The sequence below is a fragment of the Eptatretus burgeri genome, chromosome 10, assembly GCF_056783735.1.
Source record: "Eptatretus burgeri isolate ZD-2024b chromosome 10, Ebu_testis_v1, whole genome shotgun sequence".
Taxonomy (NCBI): Eukaryota; Metazoa; Chordata; class Myxini; order Myxiniformes; family Myxinidae; genus Eptatretus; species Eptatretus burgeri.
In genome coordinates, this window is record NC_140970.1 from 33,735,980 (window position 1) to 33,749,683 (window position 13,704).

The following is a 13,704-nucleotide window of genomic DNA, read 5'->3' on the forward strand; positions in this document are numbered from 1 at the left end:
TATATCAGAGACTATGAGTCAGATATACATGAAACTGGTATGGTAGGTTCATGGTATGTCCTAGTTATGTGTGAGAAAGAACCGTTGCTATGGACCCCTCCGTTGCCTAGCAACGGCCAACTACCCATGTCTGCCTACCGGCTTGTCTGTTTGTTTGTCTGTGTTTGTGTACAAGACATCTCAAAAAGTTGTGGATGGATCCGGATGAAATTTTGTGGACAGGTTCGGTGTGTGACAAGGACGAACTGATTAGGTTTTGGTGAAGATATGGATCTGGATCCGACTACTAGAATTTTTAAGTGATTCTTCACCATTGAGAGATAGGGCTAAAAATAATATATAGCACGATATCTCAAAAAGTTGTGGACGGATTCGGACTAAACTTGGTAGAAAGGTAGGGTGTGTCGCAAGGACGAATTGATTTGATTTTGGTGAAGATCCGAATCTGGATCTGGGTTTCTTGATTTATTTAATTTATAAAGTGATTATTCACCATTGAGAGATAGGGCCAAAAATGAGATGGTACTGTATAGCATGATATTTCAAAAATGTATTGGGCCTGATATGTTATCGTGGATCAGGCATTACGTGGCGGAGGTATGCGCTCTACCGAGTGCCCTTCTGGTTTTTATTGTGACCAAAAAGTAAAAGAATTTTATTTGCTTTGAGTTCAAATGCTTTGAGTTCCTGTGGTTTGACAGTACCTTTAGGTGAATAGCCACATGGTATGTTTTGGTGGTAATTATCCATGGGCCCCCGTGGGTTCCTGAGTCCCATGTCGACCTAATCTTGTTTTGACACTAAATATTGATGTTTCAGACACAGTTACAAGTATTAACTTGAGCGAAGTCGATGACGCACCATCACAAATCCCCACGCTTCCCACCTAAAGCAAAGTTGAAAGATGGGGAAAAAATTCCACCAAGAATGACCCAATTTCAAATTTGGAGATCCCATTTTGACCACTGTGACCCTAAGTCACCACCCTTTGGGGCATGAACCCAGAGTTGAAATCCAATAATGTTACATTTTCCATGCGTCCACCAATGTTGATTGCATATACAAAGATTCGTAAAAGAAATGTTTAAAAATGTGCCCGTAATTGCATTTTTCGGTATTTGACATTTGGACCCTGCCCCGGGGGCAGGTGCAAAAATGATACTGTTCTTGCACCTTCTTGCCGTGTGGTGATCATAGCAACCAAGTTTGGTGAATTTCTGCCTTACCGTTTAGGCGATAGCGTGACAGACAGACAGACAGACAGACAGACAGACAGACAGACAATCACAATAGCTGCATGAAATAACAGAAATAGATATTAAATATTGCAACATACTGATGTCTACTAATGTCTTAGTCCTGCATGCAATACATGTACAAGCTCCACAATTAGCCTCGGATCAATACATGTTTCGAACTGCCAAAATTCCTGATACAACTGGATAGCAAAGCAGGACTTTGACCATGCAGTTGAGGAACTGCTTCAACTTTAATGAGAAAATAACACATGGCTCTTCCCCCTCATCTCCCACACACAATCTCTCTCAAGATACTTATTCTTGGCAAAATAATGGAACGTTCGAACATACTTTGACAAGATAAGACAGCCTGATTCCAACAATTTTCATTGTTCAATAACAATAACAATAACCATTCCTTTTGTGCCATGAGGGGCATGGGGCTGCTGAGGAAGTTTCATTTGGCTAAGGAGTATAATCCTGGACGGGTCACCACTCTGACGTAGGATATGCGAATAGCAGTTCAACAAATCCAAGACTTGTTGTTCATCTTTCGGCTGCTCCCGTTAGGGGTCGCCACAGCGGATCATCCGTTATGATCCGCATACTGATTTGGCATAGGTTTTACACCGGATGCCCTTCCTGACACAACCCTGGTCGCCTCTTACGACACAGGGATAAGGATTGGGTTTCGCCATGATTCCAGGCTGCCCTACAGCCTCTCATAGAGCGGCCCAGCACAGAGCTCCTGTCCTCAAGCGATCCTCCAACCCAAGCCTCCGAGTCGCCGGATTACAGGTGCACGCCACTACGCCCGGTCAACAAATCCAAGACTGTGCTCCCTTAAACAATCAGAAACCCATGGGAGAGTACCATACAGATCTTTAATAAAGACATGTTGTTTCTAACTAATATTTAGTGCTGCTCTAAGGAGTCAAGTGCAACATGCATCTAATCTGCTTTCAAGTACTATACTTTAGTTAATAGCCAAGACCCAGCTCGATAAAGGAGAATACTCTCGACTGCTGCTTTGAAGAATTATATTTTGAGATTTTGTGACAGTTTTGATTTACATATTTTATCCATTTTTATTGAAGCATCCCAAGTTAGGGCCTTTCTCACTTTGAAGTCTTGTTTACTACTCTTAATTTCGGGCCCAGGATACTTGAAATCATCAACACTTTTTAAGGATATTGTTGCTCGCAGTTTTATCTTCTCCATCAATATTGAACATCATGTACTTTGTCTCATCTGAATTTATGTGCTGGCCAACAATTTTTTACTGAGGATTCCATTCTGCTTCGAAGCTCTTGGGAAGCATCAAGAGAGCTGGAAATTAGGGCAATGCCATCTGCAAAGTCTAATGGTTTCTAACGAGTCACCAATGCTTTCATATTGCAGATATCTATTCATCATGAGGACCTCAACCTCATTAGATGATTTGCTGAATTTGGTTTCCATGGCAACCATCTTGGTAACATGGCTTGTGTATGCAATATTTCAAAAAACCTTTCAAGATTTACCTTTCCTATTACACAGATCTATTCCTCATACCATCCAAACAGTGGGGGACCTAGAGTATCAGCTCCTTGTTTCTGTTATCCTTTATAATCCTTACTGAGAGTTTCAGAGATGCCAACTTTTGGAAATCAGAATTAGGGAGGATTTGCAACCGACACCAAATAATGTGCGCGAAGCGCACATCTCGAGCGCAGAGCGCTCGACCCTTGCGGCGGGGTCCAGGGCCCGCCTTAGGGCCCTGGAAGCTCTGGGGTTCTAGACGCTCTCTAGTGCCCTCTGAGCCCTATTTTGGAGCATTTAACATGTTAAGAATTCCCACTTTTTGAACAAAAAAGGGGAAAATTGTGCACTTTTTAATGTTACATGTATGTTAATATTAGTAAGTTAGGGGACAATCAAAGATTAACAAAAAGCACAAAAGAAGCAATATTTTTCTTACCTTACTGGCTGGTACTACTGCTGCTTGCTTTTTCCATGGCAGCTTTGCTGAGTGACAGCTGTGTGGCTCTTTTAGCCCTTCTGATTATGTCTTTGCTGTATTCTCTCTGGTAGCAAGGGGTGCTATGAGCTAGTTTTTCAATTAAGAGAGCTTCCAGGGTTTTGACACTCATATTGGGACGAAATTCAGTATGATTCTTCCGTACAAGACTGAGTGCCCGCTCACATGATGCGTTCGAATGAGGAATGACCAAGATTCCCTTCATCACTTTGCTCAAATTAGGATACTTCTTGGCACCAGTGCAGGGATCTGTGAGCTGTGAAATCCGATGCCACTGCTCATCCACTCTCACTGTCTCAGTAGCAATTGTAGCTATGGAGGCGTCTGCCTGGTAGTGAGCGAATTCACTCTCAAGACTGTCTATGTCACTATCACCGCCACTGAACAGACAGGGGAATTTCTTGATGAAAAACTCCACACAGTCAAACCCCACTTCTTGGTGTAGCTTAACATCCAGCACCTGAGCATGCTTGGCTAATTCATCATCTAGCGGCCAGGTTTTGAAGATGTAATTGCAGGCTTTCACATAATATGAGCGAACTGCACTGAAGAAACCTTGGATGTCTGACTCACTCAGAGTGAAGGTGGATTTCTTGAGACTCCTTTGTTCCCTTATTTACAGTTTGGCATCGTTCCCAATCATGAGGTCCTCATCATTCTTCTGATGATTTCTGTCAGAGAAGGGTACATTTACCAGAGCAACCGATTACACCGATAGTTTCAAAAACCGTACGAAGATATCTTTCAGAAGACCATTCAATTCTCCGTGCAGGAGATGAATACAGGGTTCGTCTCTTTGGAGCAGAAGATTCCCCTTCTCAAAAAGCTTGTTAGCATATCGAAGGAAGAAACAATAGAGTTTTGTTTGTGGAGACAAGAACATCCTGTTGACACGTTTTTCTCTAGATTCCTGCACAGTGTTTGAGGAAGATGCGCTTTTAGTTGTAGAACTCGTAGTACACTTAGCCGCAGGGCGATCACACTTGCGTTTACTGCCAGCAGAAGAGGTCAGACTCGTAGTACCAGATCCAATTTTATGTTTGAGGAGAGAGCTTGAGGTAGGTGCAGCCAAGGAAGAAGACCTCTGATTTGAAGGTTTTGCTGAGCTTCTATCAAGTGATTTGGCAAAAGCAGAACTTAACTTGGGTCCTTCTTTGCCTGTAGATGGGACTATCATAGTCTTTCTCGACTCTGAAGGGATCTGCTTTGTAGATGAACGTGATGAAGGGCCGGTGATGCTACCTGCTCTCAGCATTGGTTTTGGTGCTGTCCCTGCTGTCTTCTTCGCAGCAGATACTGCAGTGGTAGTGGTGAATGCTGCTCCACTAGTGCTTGATCCTGCAGTGCCAGTACTGGCAGTAGATACAGTGCCGTCCTTCTTGCTCGTTGTTAGAGTCTTGGCTACAGTTGGTTGCATTTTTCTTCGTACTTCTTCTTTGAAGAAGAGGCAAAGTGGCTCCCACTGTTCAATCAGCCTGTCTAGGCACTGACCAAGGGACAGCCACCTTGTTGCGACATGCTTCAGAATCTTGTGTGTCGGGGCATCACAGAGTTCTTGCAGTGCTTTCACTCCTTTGACGCGTTTACTACTTTTGTCCAAGTAGTAGTAAATATCGATGAGAAAGTCATCTAATTCAATGGGTAAGGCCTGAGCCGCCTTCTTGGCCGTATTGTGCATCATATGGCAAGGGCATCCCATGATGTAGCACTCTGGATTTTGTTTGTGGATATAAGCAGCGACTCCTTTGTGCTTGCCCACCATGACAGAGGCATTATCAGCACAAAAGGAAACACAATTTCCCCACGGAATTTTCCTGTCACTGAACTCATGATCAAGCAGTTTGAAAATGTTTTCTCCAGTGGAATCTTGTTTGCACGCAGGCAAACTTAGCAAACCTTGCTTCACAATCCCAGCACTGTTGTCATAGTACGAAATCAGGACAGGATATAGCTGGGCCTCACCACTGTCATTGCTACCGTCTGTAGCTAGGCTAAATGGAGCTAGTCTAGCAATATCGGCAATAGATGAAGCAGTAACATTTGACAACTCACCAATTATTGCTGAAGTTTTTGTTCTTGCACATCCATACTTTGAAGCAACTTTTGAATCTGGAAACATCTTTTGAAATAGAGGTCCAGCATGATCTGAGACTGATATGGGCAAGTTATGTTCCACAATAAATCCACTAAAGAGAAGTTCCGCTCGGGTAACATCCTCTTCCTCGCTTGTCCCTTGTTTGGTGAAATAATTCAGAAGTGTACCGGTACTCGTGCTCGAAGATCTCTCCTTTGCAATGTCTGTGTGCCGTTTGCTTCCAACGTGCTTCCGAATATCACCGCGACCTCCGTGCTCAATCGAAATATCAACGCTGCATACTGTACAATACGCATGATGAATTCCTCTTTCAGACTTTCGAATACACGGGTATTGGAGACTGTATTCGGTCTTGTACTTCTGAGACCATTTATTGGTCTTCGTAAGCTTCTTTTCTGCCATTTCGTAATCAACATCGAGGGCTTGAAGCATCGGTAACTTCGAAGTCGATGTTCCATAGCTGCAGCGCGACTCGTAGAACTCTAGCGGCTGTTAAACACCGCACGGTGGTCGCGACCGCCGGGCTGGTACGGGGCCCAGCTGCATGCAGTGAGCGTATCGCATGCATATACACTGTGCATACATACCGCATGCACTGTATTGCACACATACCGCATGCACTAAATCTCAGTGCATGATCGCATAAGCGAGATCCAGACCCAATGTTTCGCTGCTCCTCATTTGAATTTGCAATTTTTTACGTACAATTTGGTAGCAGCGAACGTTATGGAGTTACCACATGCTATACGTAGCAGACGATGCTTTTCATTCAATTCTCATACTAGTACATTCTGATTAGTGAACAGTGCAAAAATATCAAAATTTCGGGAGGATAAGGATAGTGATCGTAAGGGCGGGAGTTTGGGTGAATTTTCGGAAGCCTCCCGATGAAATCGGGAGGGTTGGCATCTGTGGAGTTTATCTTCAAGTTGCAATGGACACAACCTCCCATGGTACTCTTTGCTTAATTTTAGGGTTGTTTTTTTGGGGGGGAATATGCCTCTCAACTGTAAGTTCACGAGCCTCCATTATGTTCTCATAAATAGTTTCAGGCCAGTTTTCCTGATCAGCACTGGAGCTCAAACCTATTTCTTACTTCAACTGTATATTGATCAGATATTACTATCTTCTTAGGCTTACTCCAAATCATATGGTATCCTAAACGGTTGGGCAGAAATTCACCCAACTTGGTAGTTATGATCACCACATGGCAAAAAGGTGCAAGAGCGGCACATCATTTTTGGCAACGACCCCTGGGGTGCAGTCAAACACTGAGAAATGCAATTACGGGTACATTTTAATATCAAACTTTGTATATGCAATCAACATTGGGAGACGCATGAAATACGGAACGATTTTTCGTCAGAGTTCATTGCAAAGAACGCATTACAAACCTCACAATTAACAGTGCTATTTCTCCATTTTTTTGATTTACAAGTATACAATCTTACTTTGCTCTCTTTCTGTTAAGAATATCTGAAAGTCCACAATTTACTTTTAGGCTTTTATATATCGTATTCAATGCAATTGATTTGCTTTCCTCAGCAAGATCCAGCAACAGTTCACCATTTGTATTCGTATATTTAGAGTAAACGGATCCTTCTGCATTACAATTGTCTATTTTAGCAATCATATGTCCAGCAATAATTTTGATATTACGTTTTGGGATTTCCTTTCCCACACTGCAGAGATTATTGTAGAAATGAGATGCAATATCATTTTCAGGTACATTTGTAGGACTAACAGGACGTTGTCGTTGTTTTCGGATCATCATTGAGTACAGGTACATTTGTAGGACTAACAGGACGTTGTCGTTGTTTTCGGATCATCATTGAGTACAGGTACTACAATTTATCTTTGCTTCATATCTGGAAAGTTTTTTTTCGCTTTGCTTAAAGTCTGAGTTGAGAGTTCTTACATTAAATGTAGCGATGTTAATTGGCTTTTTGCATGCAGGTAATTCAGTTTCAATATGAACGCTCATTTTTAGCACTTATCCATCCATTTGAAGTTAGGATGAACATATCATGATCATTGATGTTGACAGGAATTAGATTTACCAAGTGTGTAATTGCAATGGCTTTATCCCTGGTGCTGTAATTTGATCTCAATTGTATGTTCCTTCCTTAGCCTTCTGACAAAATAGCTTTAGGGGTTGCACTAATGGTCACCACTACTATTAGTATCGTTGAAGTCATGGTATGCCTGGTGTTGGCTTAATGGTTAGGGAATAGGGTGGTGGGCTTGGGATCCAAGGATCCTGAATTTAAATCCAACTCGGCTGTTGAATTAATACCAGGTGGGGTTGACTCTGCCTGTCATCCTTCTGAGGTTGGCAAAATGAGTGCCAGCTTGCTGGCGTCCTGTGTCGGAGTGGAGACCCGTCCAGGATTGCTCCCAATAGCCAAGGAGATGACATCGGCAGCACCAATGATCTGCACAGAGTATGGTCCCAATGGATAATGGATGGAAGTCATGGTACCTCCCATAAGCTGAGCTGCTAAAAAGCTGAAGAACTTCAATCTTCCATGACCTTTCCTGGGAAAGCCACATTTCAAACCTCGCCTCCAAAGCCAGTCGCCGACTGGGAATCCTCCGTCGTGCAAAGTCTTTCCTCGGCCAACCTGAGCTCCTGACCACTTACAAAGCTTTCGTCCGCAGCCTGATGGAGTACTGCTCTCCCCTCTGGACTGGTGCTCCTGCCTCCCACCTTTCTCGGCTTCACGCTGTGGAAACCAAGGTATTTCGGATCATTGGCATCTCCCGCAATGAGGCTGAGTCTTTGGGCCTCTCACTCTCTCACCGCAGGCAGGTTGGTGGTCTTTCTGTGTTCTACCATCTCCTCGATAGCCTCGCACCCCTGCTCTCTCTGCGATTTGTCCCCACCACATTTCCACAGGGCGCTCAAGGTCCGCCAACAACCCCCTTCTGGTAAAACTACCAAAATCACGAATCACTGCTCACCTTCACTCTTTCATTCCTCAATTTTCCCACCTTTGGAATAAACTCCCACACACTCTCTTCAATCCCATTCTTCCCTCCAGGCCTTCAAAACAGTTGTTCACCACCACCTATCATCCCCCATCCAAATCCTCGATCTTTTCTACCCCCGATAATCCAACCAAGCATCCTTCAAATTCCCTGCTTTCCTTCCTGAAAGTCCCTGTAATGTCCATCTTCTATTCCCCATGCTCCCTGCCCCACCCCTCTCCCTTCCACAGATCTCCTAATGTATCAGTTCCCCACTATTTTGTCCTTCCCACTCCCGTCCCTCTTGCCTCATGCCCCCCTTGCTGTGTGTTGTGTGTTAGCTCTCACACGAGCCTCGACAAGGGATCCAAAAAATAATAATAATAATAATAATCTGTCGTACAAATGTAACTACTCATAGTCTAGCTCGTACCCTTTGACCTGCTTGGCTTGGTTGGGCTGAACAGGAGAAAGGTTCCCACCAGTAGAGTTCTGTTCCACCAATTTTCAGTGTGATGGCTCCTGCCAGTCCCATTTGTATGAAGCAAGATTTTGAAATGAGAGAAGCTTTCATTCCACATGTGTTTTTATATATATAAGGAAAACGTCACGTGATGTTGAGGCTCAGAGCACTCCACTGCATGACATAGTTCAGAACAAAGCTTCAGACCTGCCAATGGCATTTAACTGCTGTACAGTTTGAAGAGCCATAATAACCGACATATTATATATGTTTATACAATGGTTCGAACCGTGGGCTCATCGACATGTTGTGGTTTTTTTTTTTACTACACGTCATAACGATGCAACCAACTCGTTACACACATTGTGAGAGGGGGGGGACATCATGGGAAAACAAAAAGTATAATAACACCATTGTTCATACATTCAATTAATTATATAATTGCACGGCTTACCTCGCTCGCATTCTGTTCGATCGTGAAGCGACGACACATCAAACACAGCAAAGCATTACGTTCGTTCTAATGTTCGATGTCCAGCAGGGAACGCCATCGACACCTCGACGTGAACCCAACAGGAGTGAAAGTACTGAAATGACATCGGGTATAAGAACAAAAAAAAAAAAAACCCACAACACCCACTTTACTTCCTTTTCTTTCCTTCACCTTCGCTTCCCATAATCGACGTCACGCATCTCCGCTAACTCTTCTTCTTCTTCTTCGTCTTACACTTCTTCTTCCTCAGAGTACCCACCATCCCCAACATCGCCCGCGCTTTTTACATTCAATTCAAATTAGTTAAACAAAAATCCCTGTCTTCTTGCGCTATAACTTACTAAAAAAAAAAAAAAATCAAACTTCTTCATTTATTCCACGATCGTTCGACTTTGCCTTTTTTTTTTCTTTTTACGACCGACATTTAACACAGTCATAACATAATCCCAGATTAATAAATACAACATGTTTGTTCGCATTTTTCCCCCAACTTTTAACTTTATAAAGATGTTAGTCATCACGATGTGCCGTTTCGTTTCAATTAAAAAAAAATCCATGTTCCCTTAACAGGGAATTTCAAGGCCCATCACTCATCACCAGTAGGCCCATCAAGTGAAATCAAAGCCTGCGCTAGGCCTAGGGGCAACAAATTCGGGGATTCGGGTCGAACCTCAGTGAGAGAGTGAGAGGGTGAGAGAGTGAGAGGGTGAGAGGGTGAGAGGGTGAGAGGGTGAGAGGGTGAGAGGGTGAGAGGGTGAGAGGGTGAGATTACCATCTCACCATCGGATCTCATTGTAGTTTTATACATTTAGAACCTTTGCCATCGACTACAGTAACAGAGGTCTTATTGTTATCTTCTAGAATATAAATATAAATTATTACCTATATAAATTTAATATATTTATATCGATTGGTATTGTAACCACGACTGCTGTACATTTATTTGATTAAATCTACAAACCCCCTCTCGAGGCCGCGCCAACCTCTCTTCGGGACACGTGATTATCCGAATGATGCGTTTCTTCATCAACTCGTAATTACGTCTTTCATTGTAAACACAAAAAAAACATTTATAAAATCAATACTATTTCACGGATGGAGTAAAATATGACACTTTGTTTTAGCTACAGGGAGAAAAAAAAATCCACACGTTAAAAGGAAAGAGAAACCAGCTTTGCTGTGCAAGATGAGTTATATACACCGTTTCTAAGATTGTATGTCTGGTGTTGGCTTCATCGTTCGGGTGGCGGCTTGGGATCCGTGGGTCCTGAGTTCAAATCCCGCTCGGCTGTTGAATTAATACTAAGTGGGGTTGACCCAGCCTGTCATCCTTCCGAGGTCACCAAAATGAGTACCGGTGTACTGGAATTAGGCACATCAGCGGCACAGCCACGTCCCAAATCAATAATGCAACCAGCAACCATGAGAGAGAGAGAGAGAGAGAGAGAGAGAGAGAGAGAGAGAGAGAGAGAGAGAGAGAGAGACAGAGACAGAGACAGAGACAGAGACAGAGACAGAGACAGAGACAGAGACAGAGACAGAGACAGAGACAGAGACAGAGACAGAGACAGAGACAGAGACAGAGACAGAGACAGAGACAGAGACAGAGACAGAGACAGAGACAGAGACAGCCCATTCCGAAACAGAAGCTTATGGATTTGGTCTCAATTTTTGTGTGTGCGTGTCTGCAACCATATCTCGGACATGCATGGACCGATTTTGTTCAAACCTGGCACAAGCACAGCACATGATGGCATACACTTGCCCATCACTTTATTTTGCGATCTGATCAGAGATGGCCCACTGGTAGAGTGGCTGCCATTTTAATTGTTTATAAATATGGGCTCTCCTTTTAACTTCATAGAACAAAATTACTAAAACAACGGGGGCAATGATATTTTATCTCGTTTTTAATTGTTCTCTCTTTTTTCACTTTTCTATCTACGCAGTTCTTTTATTTCAGCCCTGGCTTCAATAAGGACTCAGTCTGTGACTGGAGCCTTTATTACATAAAAAAAACAAAAACGGTCAGTCGTGTGTATGAGTTGGCCAGGATTCAACACCCACCACCCCCACACACCCACCCCCCCCCACCCACACACACACACACACATCCCAAAGTCGACACAAATGTTTGAACTCTAACCATTAAACCAACGAGCTCTGAGGTTGCGACCAATGTTAAAACCCTGACACACCTTGACGATTTAGCCAGCGTATGCCGACGTATGAAAAATTTGTCTAAAACGCTGGCACACGTCAAATACGTTATGGGTAAGTTTTGTATACGTTAAGAGTACGCTGGCATACATCGTAGTATGCCGAACTCGTCGACAAATTTTCCATGCTTGAAATTTTTCGACGTATGCCAGCGTATGACTCACACGTTCTGCATACGCTGGCCTTAAGTTGTAGCCACGTTAGGCGATCGTTGACACACGTCGACACACGTTACTTGTAAGTTACTCATAAGTCGAAACACGTCGAGGTAATGTTTAGCATACCCAAAACTTATTTCTAACCTATGAATAACGTGTTGTAGGCATGTTACGCGATCGTTGACATACGTTACTTGTAAGTTACTCATAAGTCGAAACACGTCGAGGTAATGTTTAGCGTCAGTGTTCCAGACTCCAGAAGTTGGGGGTCATTGTTTATCAATCAATGATATCCCATTCCCTTCACAAAGCTGGTCTCAACGGACAAGTGGTAAGAAGGAAGCCTTTACTCAAGAAGATGCATGTAAAAGCTCATATGGAGTTTGTGAAAAAAGCGTCTTAATGATACTGCAGGAATGTGGAGAAAAGTTTTGTGGTCAGACGAGACAAAAATTGAACTTTTTTGTCAAAATTCAAATCGTTACGTCTCGTGCAAGCCTAACACTGAACATCACCTGACCAACACCATCCCTACTGTCAAGCATTAGCAGAGACTGGCAAACTTGTCAGGATAGAAGGGACAATGGACGGTGCAACGTTCAGGAGAATCCTTGGTGAAAACCTGATGGAGTCAGCCATGAATCTGAAACTGGGTAGGAGATTCACATTTCAGCAGAACAATGATCCGAAGCACAAAGCCAAATCCACATTGGAGCTGCTGAAAAAAAGAAGAAAATAAATGTTCTTGAGTGGCCCAGTCAAAGTCCTCACTTGAACCCAATTGAACATTTGTGGCAAGACTTGAAGATTGCAGTCCATCGACAATCCCCATCAAACTTGGCAGAACTAGAGTAATTTTCACGTGAAGAATGGGTAAAGATTTCACCATCTCACTGTGCAAAGCCGGTAGAGACCGACCCAGAAATACTCATGGCAGTCATTGCTGCAAAAGGTGTTTCCACCAAGTACTGACCGAGGGGGCTGAATACTTTTACAACCAGTGAATTTTGAAACCAGTGTCCTCGTTCAGTACTTGCATTCTTGTTTTGAACTAAACCTCTTTCCACTGATGAGAACCATGAAGGTAATCAATGAATGTAGTGCAGTACCACCTCAAGTAGGGCACTTGAACCATCATCTCATATGAATGGACAAATACTTTCTCAGTGATAAAAGCTGTGATTGAAATGGCACGCATAGTGTGGGGAAGGAATGCTGCTGACCAGCTGAGTCTGATCTCCTCAAGTGATAGCATTGTTAGCCACAAAATTGCTGTTATAGCAAGAGGCAGCTATAGGGGAAGGACACATAAACTCAATGTTACATCAAAAACCAGTGGAGGAATCCGGTTCAATGCAGAGATTCGAGATTCCACAAAATGTCTATGAGGCTCATCATATGTACTCAATGAGACAAAAGTGAGTAATCATGTACTACTGTTCAAGTATATAATATTCAGGATAGGAGTAGTGGTACTGGATTATATTTATTTTGTTTTATGTCTTAAGCAGTATATTATGCTGGCCATGAAAATAAAATCCTATTGTCCAGGGGCGGATCCAGGATTTTAGGTAAGGGAGGGATGCAAAAATTTACATTGCATGATGTTTACTTCCCTTGCACACAAATATGACAACAAAAAGAAAGTCAAATTGGGATATTTTACTGAAATGGGCTCAGTGATCCGAAGCTCAGAAATGGGATACCATGAATTAATTATAATAAGTTATTTAATTTGTTGTTTAATAATTTAAGTTATTTAATTCAGAATGTTGACGATTCCTGGACAGATTTTGATCCGTTTTGATTTAAAATAAATAAATAAACGTTCATAGGATGGGATAAGAACTCGGGATCTTTTGTGGATGAAGAAATGGGTACATTATACACAGTCTACTTTCGTTCTTCAATGGATAGCTCACAATCACGATGCATCAGGTCAGGTTCGGTATGGGAGCAGCACCAGAGCAGCACGTCGCTGCGTCCACTTTCCACCGGTACTCCAGGGGTCTCCGTCTGGCCATCCCCCAGGCAGATGCCAGGCCCA

At 43.0% G+C, this 13,704-nt stretch overlaps 1 protein-coding gene across 4 annotated transcripts in view; it reads right to left on the reverse strand.

The window, feature by feature from the left end:
• TRANK1 (tetratricopeptide repeat and ankyrin repeat containing 1) overlaps positions 1-10,288 on the reverse strand; it is a 149,321-nt gene extending 139,033 nt beyond the window's left edge. For 3 of the 4 annotated variants that reach the window (XM_085897817.1, XM_085897815.1, XM_085897818.1), the window contains exons 1-2: positions 10,241-10,288; positions 9,241-9,373 (exon numbers count right to left, since the gene is read on the reverse strand). In XM_085897817.1, the coding sequence (XP_085753943.1) occupies positions 9,241-9,251 (11 nt within the window). In that variant the 5' untranslated portion in view covers positions 9,252-9,373; positions 10,241-10,288. Of the gene's footprint in view, positions 1-9,240; positions 9,374-9,450; positions 10,086-10,240 lie in introns of those variants that run through there. The other variant, XM_085897816.1, reaches the window with a different exon arrangement.
• Positions 10,289-13,704: the final 3,416 nt, after the last annotated feature.